At 43.3% G+C, this 13,051-nt stretch overlaps 1 protein-coding gene across 4 annotated transcripts; it reads right to left on the minus strand.

Moving 5' to 3' along the window:
• Positions 1 to 530: 530 nt before the first annotated feature.
• btr14 (bloodthirsty-related gene family, member 14) lies at positions 531 to 9,862 on the minus strand. Of its 4 annotated transcripts, XM_087284010.1 has the most exons (10): positions 9,020 to 9,862; positions 8,745 to 8,924; positions 8,560 to 8,625; positions 8,386 to 8,468; positions 5,610 to 6,139; positions 5,412 to 5,507; positions 5,080 to 5,313; positions 4,859 to 5,002; positions 1,426 to 1,452; positions 531 to 1,300 (listed from the first exon to the last, which is right to left on the minus strand). In XM_087284010.1, exons 4-9 carry the CDS (start codon positions 8,399 to 8,401, stop codon positions 1,447 to 1,449), a joined length of 1,026 nt encoding a protein of 341 aa, XP_087140136.1. In that variant the 5' UTR covers positions 8,402 to 8,468; positions 8,560 to 8,625; positions 8,745 to 8,924; positions 9,020 to 9,862; the 3' UTR covers positions 531 to 1,300; positions 1,426 to 1,446. The 4 variants fall into 4 exon arrangements, with proteins under 4 accessions (XP_087140136.1, XP_087140137.1, XP_087140135.1 ...); XM_087284008.1 differs by lacking the exons at positions 531 to 1,300; positions 1,426 to 1,452 and having other exon boundaries at positions 2,750 to 5,002; positions 8,560 to 8,924; positions 9,020 to 9,139; XM_087284011.1 differs by lacking the exons at positions 8,386 to 8,468; positions 8,560 to 8,625; positions 8,745 to 8,924; positions 9,020 to 9,862 and having other exon boundaries at positions 1,426 to 1,464; positions 4,873 to 5,002; positions 5,610 to 6,161.
• Between the last annotated feature and the right edge of the window lie 3,189 nt (positions 9,863 to 13,051).

The following is a 13,051-nucleotide window of genomic DNA, read 5'->3' on the forward strand; positions in this document are numbered from 1 at the left end:
AGTAGAAAAAGTCAGTATACTTTCAGCTTTTGACAGTCATGTTGAAAATATTTATTCATCTATATTAAACTTACAACTGAGTTTTAACATCAAGAAATAATCTCTAGTGAACTGAAGGCCTATTGGAGACCTATTTTAAACTGGAAGTTCCATTTATTTATAGAGCACAGTAAAACACAACCATTGACCAATGTGCTGCACTAAATAAATTGCCATCTATAGAAAATGGCCTCATGAAATAAAAATGATTTAATCTAAATTTAAAAATGGATTGTATTAGAGCAGTTCTGATGTCCACAGGTAGATTACTCCAAACTTTGGAGTGGCCATGGTGAATATGAGAGCATAGATCACTCTTTCAAAGTTAGTAAAAGAGAGAAAGGACCAGTTCAGTTCAACATTTTACAACATGATTTAAACTGGTCTATCAAGCTTTAATGAGCTGTTCAAAAACATCTAGAGTTTTTACATATGGCCTGACATAATGTGCCAGAACATCAGAATTTTGGATTTGATACGCGTAAATGATATTTATTTATAAGATTATATTTATTTGTCAGAGGTCCACCAAAGTATACACATGCAGGAGTGCAAAAGACAATACATTTTTCAGTTGTAAACCCTTCCTCAGTATATACATTTTAAAGGTGATTTTCTCAATATTTGGATTGTTTCATAACTCTCCAATTCCAGATTTTCAAGTAGTTGTATCTAATTCAGAGAGGACTAATAATTCTGACTTCAACTGTATATAAATATTCAATGTCTCTTTAGGTGAGAATTAGAGGGGCTGCATTTTTACCTTTTTGATTATTACAAGGGCTAAAGAATGGAAAGAGCTTCTCAGTGAAAGTCTGACCAGTGAAAGAATAAATATGAGACCCGGACTCCACATCATAAAAGGAGACCAAACCCTCCTCATAATCCACAAACACACCCACAACCTGAGGCTTCACTCTCAGAGACAGAGAGACAGAAGAAGAATCAATTGCAAGATACTGATTCCCATTCCCCAAAACTATAATCCAGTATCCTTCCTCAGGTGCAGCTGTAATCTCTCCCTTCCGCTTAATGGATTCTCTGACCACTCCTAAATTCCAATCAGTCTTTTCTTTTACCTGCACTTCAAAATAAAATCTCCCTGAGTTGAACCCCTCTTTTGCCAGGACACATGGGCAAGTGTCAAATCTCCCAGGGTTGTCTAAGAGTTCAAGCTCAATATCTCCATCTGTCACTTGTTTTTCATTATCGGAGATGATAAGATCTGGATGAGCTGTATCAGGATCCAGAGTCACATCCACTGAAAGAGAGTAGACGTATAGTAGATCAAAACTTCTTAGTACCTCAGTTTAATGTGTTTAATATCTAATGTGTTTCTAAACTCTTATTGTGTGAAAAAATGAACATGCACAACACAAAACTTACCCAAATGTTGCTGCATCTTTTTCAGCACTGTGGAGGCAAATAACAATAAGTGATATGATTCAAGATTGGGGCAGCACAGGGGCGCAGTGGGCAGCACAAACGCCTCGCAACAAGAAGGTCTCTGGTTTGAGCCCCGTCTGGGTCAGTTGGCATTTTTGTGAGGAGTTTGCATGTTCTCCTTCTGTTTGCGCGGATTTCCTCTGAGTGCTCCAGTTTCCCCCAAAGACATGCAGTACAGGTAAGCTAAATTGGCTGTAGTGTATGTGAGTGTGTGCAAGAGCGTATGGGTGTTTTCCAGTGCTGAGTTGCAACTAGACGGGCATGCGCTGCACAAAACATGTGCTGGAAAAGTTGGTAGTTCCTTTCACTGTGGCGACCCCTGATTAATAAAAAGACTAAGCCAAAAAGAATATGAATGAATGAATTGAAAGTTTGAAAAATAGCAATGTGATACAGCTCCTTTTCTGATGGTTTACTGTATTTTTGTCTATAAACTACTTACACTTGGGAATAAACATACTGTTTTTGTGCTGGGATCAAACTTATATGTGTATTTCTATTATTGATTGATAAATACGCCCCAGATAGGAGAGAAAGTGTGTTCATTACACCTTTAAAAAGGCCTAAAATACTGTTTATCAGATGATAATAAGTAAATAAAACTACATAAATGTAAAGAAATAGATGATAAATGAACAAAAAATAAAATAATTACATTACATATTACATTAACTTGCATACAGAGTAAGAAAATCAGTCACCTTTTTAAGATTCAAACCCTCTAAACTGTCACTGTAATCACGAGATTCATGATCAGTCAGACACAAATATGGCATTGGATTTTGTGAGATTGCAGATATTCATTCATGTATTCATTTTCCTTCAGCTTAGTCCCTTATTTAACAGGGGTCGCCACAGCTGAATGAACCCGAACCCAGTACTCGGAAACACCATATACTCTCACATTCACACACACACTCATGCACTATGGTCTATTTAGCTAATCCAATTAACTTATAATGCATGTCTTTGGGCTGTGGGGGAAACCGGGGCTCCTGGAGGAAACCCACGCCAACAAGAAGAGAACATGCACAAAGAAATGCCATCTGTCCCAGCCGGGACTTGAACCAGTGGCCTTCTAGCTGTGAGACAACAGTGCTAACCACTGAGCCCCCGTGCTGCCGACACTGTAGATAGTGTAAGTTTAAATTATTTATCTGTCATTCTCTCACCACTTGTTAGGGACCGAGCACCGAAACGGTGCGTAGGCCCTATTGGAATTGCTCCGTTTATTATTATTCTTCTTCTTCTTCTTCTTCCGCGGAATGAATCGCGGTTTTGAGGGGCTAAACATGCCCGAAAACTCACGCAACTTTGCACACGCCTCAGAAGTGGCGAAAATTTACGTTTTTTATGGGCTTCGGAAGTGGGCGTGGCAAAATGACTCGACAGCGCCACCTAGAAAAATTAAACGGACGAGCCCCCGATCCACGAATCACGCACATGCACGAAAATTGGCACACACCTCAAACATGCCAAAACATACGAAAAAGTCTCTTGGAGCCATATCTCAAACCCAACAGGAAGTCGGATATTTTTAACTTCCTGAGGCGAAAAAGTGGCGATTTTGCCATTTCCAGGCGTTGTATTTTAACGAACTCCTCCTAGGGATTTTATCCGATCGACACCAAAATTGGGTTTTGTCATATAAAGGCCTTGGCGATGTTAAATTGCGAAGCTTTAGAGTTTTCGTCGATGGGCGTGTCCATGGCGCCCTCGCAAACTTTGATGATTCGCCACAAAACAGGAAGTCATTATAACTCAGGCATGCATTATCCGATCTGCCTCAAAATTCACACGCTTGATAAGAGTCCTGACCTGAACACGTTTACATGCCAATTTCCAGATACAGTTACAGCGCCACCTGCTGGCCACAGGAAATGACATGATTTACGGAGTAATAAACTCCTCCCACAAATTTTATCGTATCAGCACTAAAATTGGGTAGTGTTATCTGAAAGCTCTAGCGATGATATATTGTGAAGATCTAGAGTTTTCGCAGAGGGGTGTGTCCGTGGCGGTATGACAAACCTCAACGCTTCGCCATGGAGCAGGAAGTCCTTATAACTAAACCACACAATGTCCGATCTGCCTGAAACTTCACATGGTTGATAAACGTCATCTCTTGAACACATCCACATAACAATATTGAAGTGGGCGTGGCAAAATGACTCGACAGCGCCACCTATAAAAATTAAACGGACGAGCCCCCGAGCTACGAATCACGCACATGCACGAAAATTGGCACACACCTTAAACATGCCAAAACATACGAAAAAGTCTCTTGGAGCCATATCTCAAACCAAACAGGAAGTCAGATATTATTAACTTCCTGCGGCGAAAAAGTGGCATTTTTGCCATTTTCAGGCGTTGTATTTTAACGAACTCCTCCTAGGGATTTTATCCAATCAACACCAAAATTGGGTTTTGTCATCTTAAAGCCTTGGTGATGATAAATTGCGAAGCTTTAGAGTTTTCATCGATGGGTGTGTCCGTGGCGGCCTCGCAAACTTCGATAATTCGCCACAAAACAGAACGCCGTTATAACTCAGGCATGCATTATCCGATCTGCCTCAAAATTCACACATTTAATAACAGTCCTGACCTGAACAGGTTTACGTGCCGATATCCAGTTACAGGTTTAGCGCCACCTGCTGGCCACAGGAAATGACATGTTTCACACTGTAACAAACTCCTACCACAAACTTTCCCGTATCAGCACCAAAATAGAGTGGTGTCATCTTAAAACTCTAGCGATGATATATTGTGAAGATCTAGAGTTTTTGCAGAGGGGCGTGTCTGTGGTGGCATGACAAACCTCAACGCTTCGCCATAGAACAGGAAGTCCTTATAACTCAACCACACAATGTCTGATCTGCCTGAAACTTCACATGATTGATAAAAGTCCTCTCCTGAACACATCTACATAATAATATTGAGTCTGTCATAGCGCCACCTGCTGGCAGAAGGTAGTTTGGCTTGTAACTCGGCCACACAATGTCCGATCTGCCTGAAACTTCACATGGTTGATAAAAGTCCACTCCTGAACACATCCCCATAACAATATTGAGTCTGTCATAGCGCCACCTGCTGGCAGAAGGTAGTTTGGCTTCTAACTCAGCCACAAAATGTCCCATGTGCCTGAAACTTCACATGGTTGATTAAATTCCTCTCCTGAAGACATCTACATGCCAATCTTGAGTCACAGTTATAGCGCCACCTGCTGACAGGAGGAAGTTTGGCATAAATCTGTGATTTTCTCCGATTTTTTAAATATATTGGCTTAAATTATTACTGTTCGCTGTTCTCTGTCATACTGAGGCCACCGGGCGGCGGTGAGACCGGGTGCGAGGTCCCTATCATCGCTGCTTGCAGCTTTAATGTTGAGTTTGTAATCCAGAGTGTCGTGTAGCTGAAGGAGAGTTTTCCTCAGAGTCTCCACACTCAGCTGAGTGTCACTGATACTGACTTGAGTCCAGCTGCTGGTGTGTGGAGGTTTGCTCAGCTCTGGGTAAATCTACAGCAGGAGAGAGCAGAAATCCCTCAGCATGGGGAGTGTTGTGCTGTGATGTGAGCAGACAGAAGGACACTGACCTGTAGGAGGTGCAGGTGATCCTCAGTCTCTAAGATCTGCTCCAGCTCAGCGTCTCTCCTCTTCAGCTCAGTGATCTCCTGCTCCAGATCTTTAATCAGCTCTTCAGCTTGCTTCTCTGCTGCTTTCTGCTTCTGCTCCATCATCTTTAGCAGCTCAGACTGACATCTCTCAATGCAGCTCATTAGATCAGCAAAGAGCTCAGTGCTCTCAGCTTTCTCTTTCTCTGATGTTTCCTAAAAACCAATCAGCATATGCAATGTTTAATAAAAAAATATGGTTAAATATGAACTCATGCCCTATTTATCTGCAATAATTTCCTCTGAATACTCACTTTTTTCAAGAGTGCTGAGTGTTTGATGTCTTGAATTTTCTTCATTCTGTCGTGGATCATCTGCTTCATATCTGCATGCATCTCCATCATCTGAGACTATAATTACAGACAGTTCATTTTAAACAGATGTTATGTACTGAACTTGATAAAAAATATAGTTGTTTGATTAAAGTACATAATATTGTTAGAAACTCATACCCTTCTTACACCACTCTCCTCTTCTACAGCAACAGTGTTGTGATTCCTGTGATTTGTCACAGCGCAGAGCAAACACACACATGTCTGATCATCCTTACAGAACAGCTCCAGAGGTTTCTCATGTTTCTGGCATATATAATTCTCAAGATTCAACACAGGATCAATTAATTTGTGTTTTAAATTTGTAACTTTCTGATGAAGATCCAGGTGAGTTTGACAGTAAGCATTTTGACACAGCAGACAGATCTTCAGGGCTTTCTTCTTAACACCATCACAAATGTCACAGAGAACTTCAGATGTTTTCTCAGGAACGTTTTGCTTGAAGACTTGCACAAGCTGTCTGAGTGTTGTGTTGATCTTGAGCTCTGGCTTTTTATTGAATGTGTCTTTACAGAATGGACAGTTGTAGGTCTGACTGTTGTTCCAGCACTGGTTCAGGCAGCTCTTACAGAAGTTGTGTCCACATGGAGTGCTGACTGGATCAGTGAACGCATCCAGACAGATTGAGCACTGGAGCTCCTCTGACAGAGCTGAAGACAGCAACACAAACATAAGGAAGATATATCAGCTACATTAGAACTGATTTATACTACATGAAGAAAATAAACAGCACTTTTAGAATCCATTCATTCATTTTCTTTTTAGCTTAGTTCCTGTATTAATTAGGGGTGGCCACAACGGAATGAACAGCCAACTTATCCAGCCAGCAGCTATAGCTCTCTGCAATTCTCACATGGTCGCCCACAGAAGCTAAGCAGGGCTGGTCAGTACCTGTATAGGAGACCACATGGGAAAGCTAGGTTGCTGCTGGAAGTGGTGTTAGTGAGGCCCAACCTGCGGTCTGTGTGGTTCCTAATGCCCCAGTATAGTGACGGGGACTCTATACTGCTTAGTGAGCGCTGCCTTTCGAATGACTTCCTGACTCTCTGTGGTCAAAAAAAAAATCCCAGGATGTCCTTTAACCTACAGCTGAAGATCTAATTTCTATCATTTTAGACGGGGTCGGACCGGGGCAGGCTTGGCTTGTGGCAGTAAATGAACGTCATGTGATGCTTTTCGATTAGTGCGAGAAAGTAATTAAATCGTTTGTTACAACATTAAATTCCCTCCCTGCAAAAGTGAAACAAAAGATGACGGAGAAGTCAAAAAGAACGAATTTTGACTGTGGTCAGGCCAGCCACCAGTTCAGAAAAAACCTGTCATTCTAGCCGCAAAGGTATTTTGGCGGTCACTCATACACTGTGTATTACGGTGGAGCGCTAGACAGCAGTGCAAGCTGACAGGGAAGATAACGAGGCCACTCGCTACATTGAAACAGATGTTGTGGACAATTAAATGGATGTTCTCGTTGGTAAATGATGAACAAACAATTCTACCCAAAAGTTGCAAAATTAGCCAGATCAGAACTATGCATCTCGGCCTGTAGCAGCAGCAGTGAAAGGGTGTTCAGTGCTGCTGAACGCACCATCCTGAGTGCAGGACTGCACTAAATTTACAGAGCATTCAATAATGTTCCTCCACAAAAAAACATGTGGCCTAATCTTGGTGAGTAAATGTTTTTTTTTTTTTTTTTTTTTTTTAAATAAATATTAATTAAACCATAAAATCATAATGTAGACAGAGTATACAGGCTAATGTTGGCATTAGGCTATTTTTTTATTATTCAGCTTCACCGTCGCCTTAATGCCAGATTGTGAAGAGAAGTGGCTAAACAAAACTCGCAGAGCCTTTATCTTAATTTTGTTATTGCCAAATACCCATTTTATTCAAATTCAACCCAAACCCAAATTCAAATTTAGAATTTATTTTAATTTAATTTGTTAGGAAAGACTTATTTTTATTAGTGTGTTGGCCAATTTAAAAGCTAAGTGTATGTGCCAAGGTCTATTTAGAGGGCTGAGATGTAACAATGTTACAGAGGACTTATTTTATTTCTTTGTTCCAACTTCCAAGTGGTCTATAGCCAACGTTTGTTACGAATAAATTATGTTAAAACATATAAATGACTCTTTCTTTAAAAAGGCAAAAAAAGCTGTGTGCCTGTGCACATTTGAATAATGTCGGGCTATAAACAGGTTCAGGCTTTATAAAGCTGTCAATTAAAATGTACATGTCAGGGTCGGGCTGAATTCTGTCGGGCTCGGGCCCTATTAGGCCTAATTTTTTATGGCCCGATTACAGCTCTACTTTAATTCTGGCATCCTGGACAAATCTGCCAAATCTGCCCCCATATCTTACTTGGCTTCATCACTCATGTCTCCTCTCCACCAATCAGCTGGTGTGTGGTGTGCGGTCTGGTGCAAAATGGCTGCTGTCGTGTCATCCAGGTAGATGCTGCACACTAGTGGTGAGGAGATTCCCCATATGTGTAAAGCACTTTGAGTGTCCAGAAAAGCACTATATATATGTAAGGAATTACTATTATTATTAGCATATGTTTTACACAGCGGTTGCCCTTCCAGCAGCAACCCAACACTCCCATTCACACACATCCGTCCAGACAATTTAGTTTACCCATTCACCTATACCACGTCTTTGGACTTGTGTGGGAAACCGGAGCACCTGGATGAAAACCCACTTGAACACGGGGAGAACATGCAAACTCCACACAGAAATGCCAACTCACCCAGCCACGGCTCGAACCAGCGACCTTCTTACTGTGAGGCGATAGTGCTATCCACTATCTGTCACTGTAGCGCCGCAATTTTCGATTAACGAAATATAATTTAATAAAGTACAATATTTTTTTATGTGAGCTTTTTATTAGGTCACTGACTTGTTAGTTTTTCCATACTTCTCCACCTGGCCACCTGTTTAGCTGATTGTGAAGGGTCTGCAATTGCTCTTTTCGCCTTATGCCTATATATATGAAAAATATATAATCAATACACAAAGCACAGAGTTATCCACAGTACATGTTTTATAAAATGTAACTTATCAAAATATTTACCTCCAGGTTTCAGTTCTGGCTTTCTTCGACAGCAGTTCATGTAGTACTGAAGTGGATCCTGAAAATCTTAAAAAAACGCCACCTTTCACACAACCAATCGTCTCAAAACAGCTTAAATATCATGTCAACAAAGCAAACTCTTCAAGCTAGCTTGTTTCAAATGTGGCTGTTGGTTTTCTAATTACTTCTTTTGTTGTTTAAGAAGATAGTGAGCAGTTTTCGTGTCGTTGTCCGTTAGTTTGGTTTCACTTTTTGCTTTTTCTGCAAGCACAATGATGTCAAAGCTCCTCCCATCCTTTTGACGTGCCGCACAACTGTGGCAGCTATCTCTTCCATTTTTCTTTGCATTTTTTATCTTTGTACACCTAGAGCGAAGCAAGCGCAGCTGGATGTTAAATTACTGGGGAGAAATGAGTATGTATGAGTATTTCAAGCATGTTTGATTGGACCCTTATCTTACCTTATGTAATGATGATCGCATTACTACAAGTTTCTGTGGCTGTCACGCCCTGAACATGTTGGCACCTGCTTTCTAGTTGTAATACCACACTGATGAAGATATGCTCTAAACTTTTCATTTAATCAAATAAAAAACAGACAATAAACAATGTTTTTCATTTTTATGTATTTTTCCCTAAATTATTTAAACAGTTCTGAACAGTTGTAGTTACAGTTTTGTTGTTGCTACACAAATATATTTAGCAGAATAGTAACTAAATTAGGTTTTATTTATCAAGGTTACATGCTTAAAAAACAATGCATGCTTAAGAAACAATAAATTATGTAAGAGATAAGTCAAGAATATGTAGTGTTTAACATAATGCCATGATTTATAACCTTTCTTGTTTTTTTATTTTTTTCCAAAGTAAATGTTAGCTAAAGAATATTATGTTTGTCATTAGAACTCGTAAAATAAAATAATTAAAAGTTAAACTTAGGTTGCTACTATATAGAGAATTCAGGTGTAAATACTTTTTTTAATTGAGTAAAAAATTTATATTTTTAAAATTATTTACTTAGAACATTCATTCATTCATTTTCTTTTAAGCTTAGTCTCTTTATTAATCCGGGGTCCCCACAACCTAATGAACCATAATTGTTTTTGGGCAATATTGGCATTTTAGCATAGTATATTCAGAAAGTGCAGCCCAAATATATGTTTCACAATTAAAGATTCAATAAACACTCAAAAAGAGTCTAACACAGTAGAACGCTCTGGTTACTAAAGTAACCCTCGTTCCCCGAGGAGGGGAATGGAAATGCCATTTGTGGATTTAATCATAATCCACGAATGGAAGATTTCGTTTCAGAAAGCCAATTGTCTGAAAGAGTATATAAAAAGCCAATGAAATGCCAATGAATTAGCAGCGTAAGCTTGCGCACCTGGAACTTATTGCCAATTAGCTCCGCATATAAGCACAGGTGAAGCAAGAAAACGCCATCCTTTTAAGCTGAAGAGACTGACACTTACAGCCAAGGAACAGTCATTATGGCGATGCTAAATAGCATTTCCGTTCCCCTTCTTGGGGAACGAGGGTTACTTTAGTAACCGGAGCGTTCCCCTTCGGATGGGGAACTTCAATACTATTGGTGGATTTAATCATAATCCACGAATGGGGCAATATATGGAAAACGCCATAATGACTGCACCTTACCTTTGCCTCCGATGAGAGGATAGCCAGGCATATCGTGAGCGCTCCTGCATCAAAGAGAGGCGCGGTCCTCCAATGTGGTCCCTGGCCCTTACTTATCCCACTTCAAAAGAAGTTTTATGGATTTAGATATTTTTTGGGAAGTCGCAAGCGTCTAGATAATTCTAGGAAAATACAACAGTACGTTGGGAAGCGTGCAGTCCCCATAGGGAGGACGCTGTGGAGGCCATCTGCTACCCAATGGGCAGATAAGATGGCAAAACTACATATGGACTAGCCCTGAGAAGGGGGAGTACGCATATAATAAGATGGTTAGCGGAGAGGGAAGACACAGGTCTGCCCGTGAGGGGGGACTGCATCGTGGCTGAATAAGCATATGGGATCGCCTAGTGGGGATCACACATAGCGGGCACCTATACCCAAAACGCGGGATGACCAGCGGGCAGACCTAAAACGTAGTGGGCCAGCTAGTGACTCCTCCGCTGAGTCAGTGCTGGGGCCTCGGAGGAATCTGCAGGGCTCACCTGACAGGGAACTTTACTGACAGATAAAAAGATGCACGTATCTCCGTGTTAGGGAGAATGGTGCAGCAAGCATGTTTCAGCACCTTCACCGATTTGTTTCCTCAATCACCAAGGGTTACCCAATACCCTTGAGGAAACCGGCTCCACTCGCAGATTGTAACCTTGCAAATGTATTAGGTGTCGCCCAGCCCGCAGCTCTACAGATGTCTGTTAAAGAGGTGCCGCGTGCACGTGCCCAAGAGGACGCGAAGCTCCGAGTGGAGTGCGCACGCAATCTCGGGGGACACGGCTCGCCTTGGCTTTGATAAGCGAGAGAGATGGCATGCACTATCCAGTGGGCCAACTCTGTTTCGATACGGCACTTCCCTGCTGCCGACCGCCATAACAGACGAAGAGCTGCTCAGATGATCCAAGCTCTGAGTGCGGTCCAGATAAATACGTAAAGCGCGAACTGGACAAGTAAGGAAAGGGCTGGGTCTGCCTCCTCCGGGGGCACTCACTACCTGGTATTAAAACGGAGCGGTAGGAACCATGGGCACATATCCCGGGCGGAGTCTCAGGAACATGAGAGTAAGCCAGCCCAAATTACAGGCACGAGTCACTGACAAAAAATGCCTCCAGGTCCCCGATCCTCTTAATCGATATCAACGCGACCAGCAGAGCTGTCTTCAGGGACAGAAATCTTAAAATACTTAGTCGAGGATCAAAGGGATCTGACGCAGGCTCGTGAGAACGAGGGCGAGATCCTCAGAGGGCATGAGAGGGGGGCGGGGATTAATTTGCCTAGCGCCTTTGAGGGACCTGATGATGAGGTTATGCGTTCCCACGGTGCTGCCAGCCACCGCGTCATGAGAGCGGAGATGGCAGCCACGTAACCTTGAGTGTGGAGGGCGACAGCCTGCTCTCCAGCTTCTCTTGGCTTAAGAAAGCACAAGCTGATCTGGCAAATTTTGGGGGCCTTCTCAGCGAGAGACGCACCATTCAGTGAATAGACTCCACTTCAGGGCATAGGCGCGCTCGAAGAGGGGGCTCTAGCCCGAGTGACGGTATTAACCACCGCATTTGGTAGGTTACCTAAGTCTTCCTCGCGTCTAAGGACCACACGTGGAGGTTCCAAAGATCGGGGCGAGGGTGCCAGATGGTGCCTGTCCCTGAGAGAGTAGGTGCTCTCTCAAAGGGATCTGCCAGCGGAGGGCCATCGCGAGGAGGGAGAGCTCAGACATCCAGGTCCGGTTGGGCCAGAGGGGCGCAACCAGCAACCTGTTCCTCGTCCTCCCTGACCTTGCAAAGTAACTGCACGAGCAGGCTCACTGGGGGAATTGCGTAATTGCGCATGCCCCAAGGCCAGCTGTGAGCCAGTGCATCTGTGCCGAGAGAGCGCTCGGTCAGGGAAAAAAACAACTGGCAATGAGCGTTCTCGGGGGAAGCAACAGAACGATCTGGGCTTCCCCGAATCGCGCCCATATCAACTGAACAGACTCGGGGTGGAGTCTCCATTCTCCAGGAAGTAAAGGCTGTCTTGAGAGTGCATTGACTGCACGGTTGAGCTTGCCTGAAATGTGAATGGCATGCAGCGATTTCAGCCGCGGATGACTCCAGAGGAGCAGACGACCGGCAAGCTGAGACATGCGGCGAGAGCGAATACCCCCCAAGCGGTTGATATACGCCACCGCCGCCGTGCTGTCCATCCTGACCAGCACGTGTTGCTGCTCCAGCACCGGAAAAAAACAGTGGAGAGCGAGGAACACTGCCAACAGCTCCAGGCGATATGCCAATGCAACTGGGTTCCTTTCCACAGGCCCGCAGCTACATGCCCGCAACGCACAGCCCCCCAGCCCGTGCTGGAAGCATCTGTTGAAACAACAACATGACTGAATGCCTGTCCTAGAGGCACTCTGGCCTGTAGGAAGAGGTGTCGTTCCAAGGACTGAGGGCGCGACGACACATCGCAGTAGCAGTGACTCGGTGTGCGCGCGCGTGCCATGCGCGTCTGGGGACTCGATCGTAAAGCCAGTGCTGGAGTAGTCTCATATGGAGAATCCGAGCGGCGTGAAGCGGCTGCGGATGATATATGCCCCAGGAGCCTCTGAAATAATTTCAGTGGGACCACTTTTTTGCTGTCGAGCTCTCTCAGACAGTTCAACATCAGCCGAGTGTGCTCTCCAGAGAGGCACACCCATGGTGACCGAGTCCAGCTCCAGCCCGAGAAAAAGAGATCCTCTGCACGGGGGCGAGTTATCTCTTTTCTCGGTTGACCTGAAACCCCAACAGGTGGAGGTGCCAGAGCACCTTGTCATCGAGTCATCGAAATAATTG

The sequence above is a fragment of the Danio rerio genome, chromosome 15 (genome assembly GCF_052040795.2).
Source record: "Danio rerio strain M-AB ecotype USA chromosome 15, GRCz13ab, whole genome shotgun sequence".
NCBI lineage: Eukaryota > Metazoa > Chordata > Actinopteri > Cypriniformes > Danionidae > Danio > Danio rerio.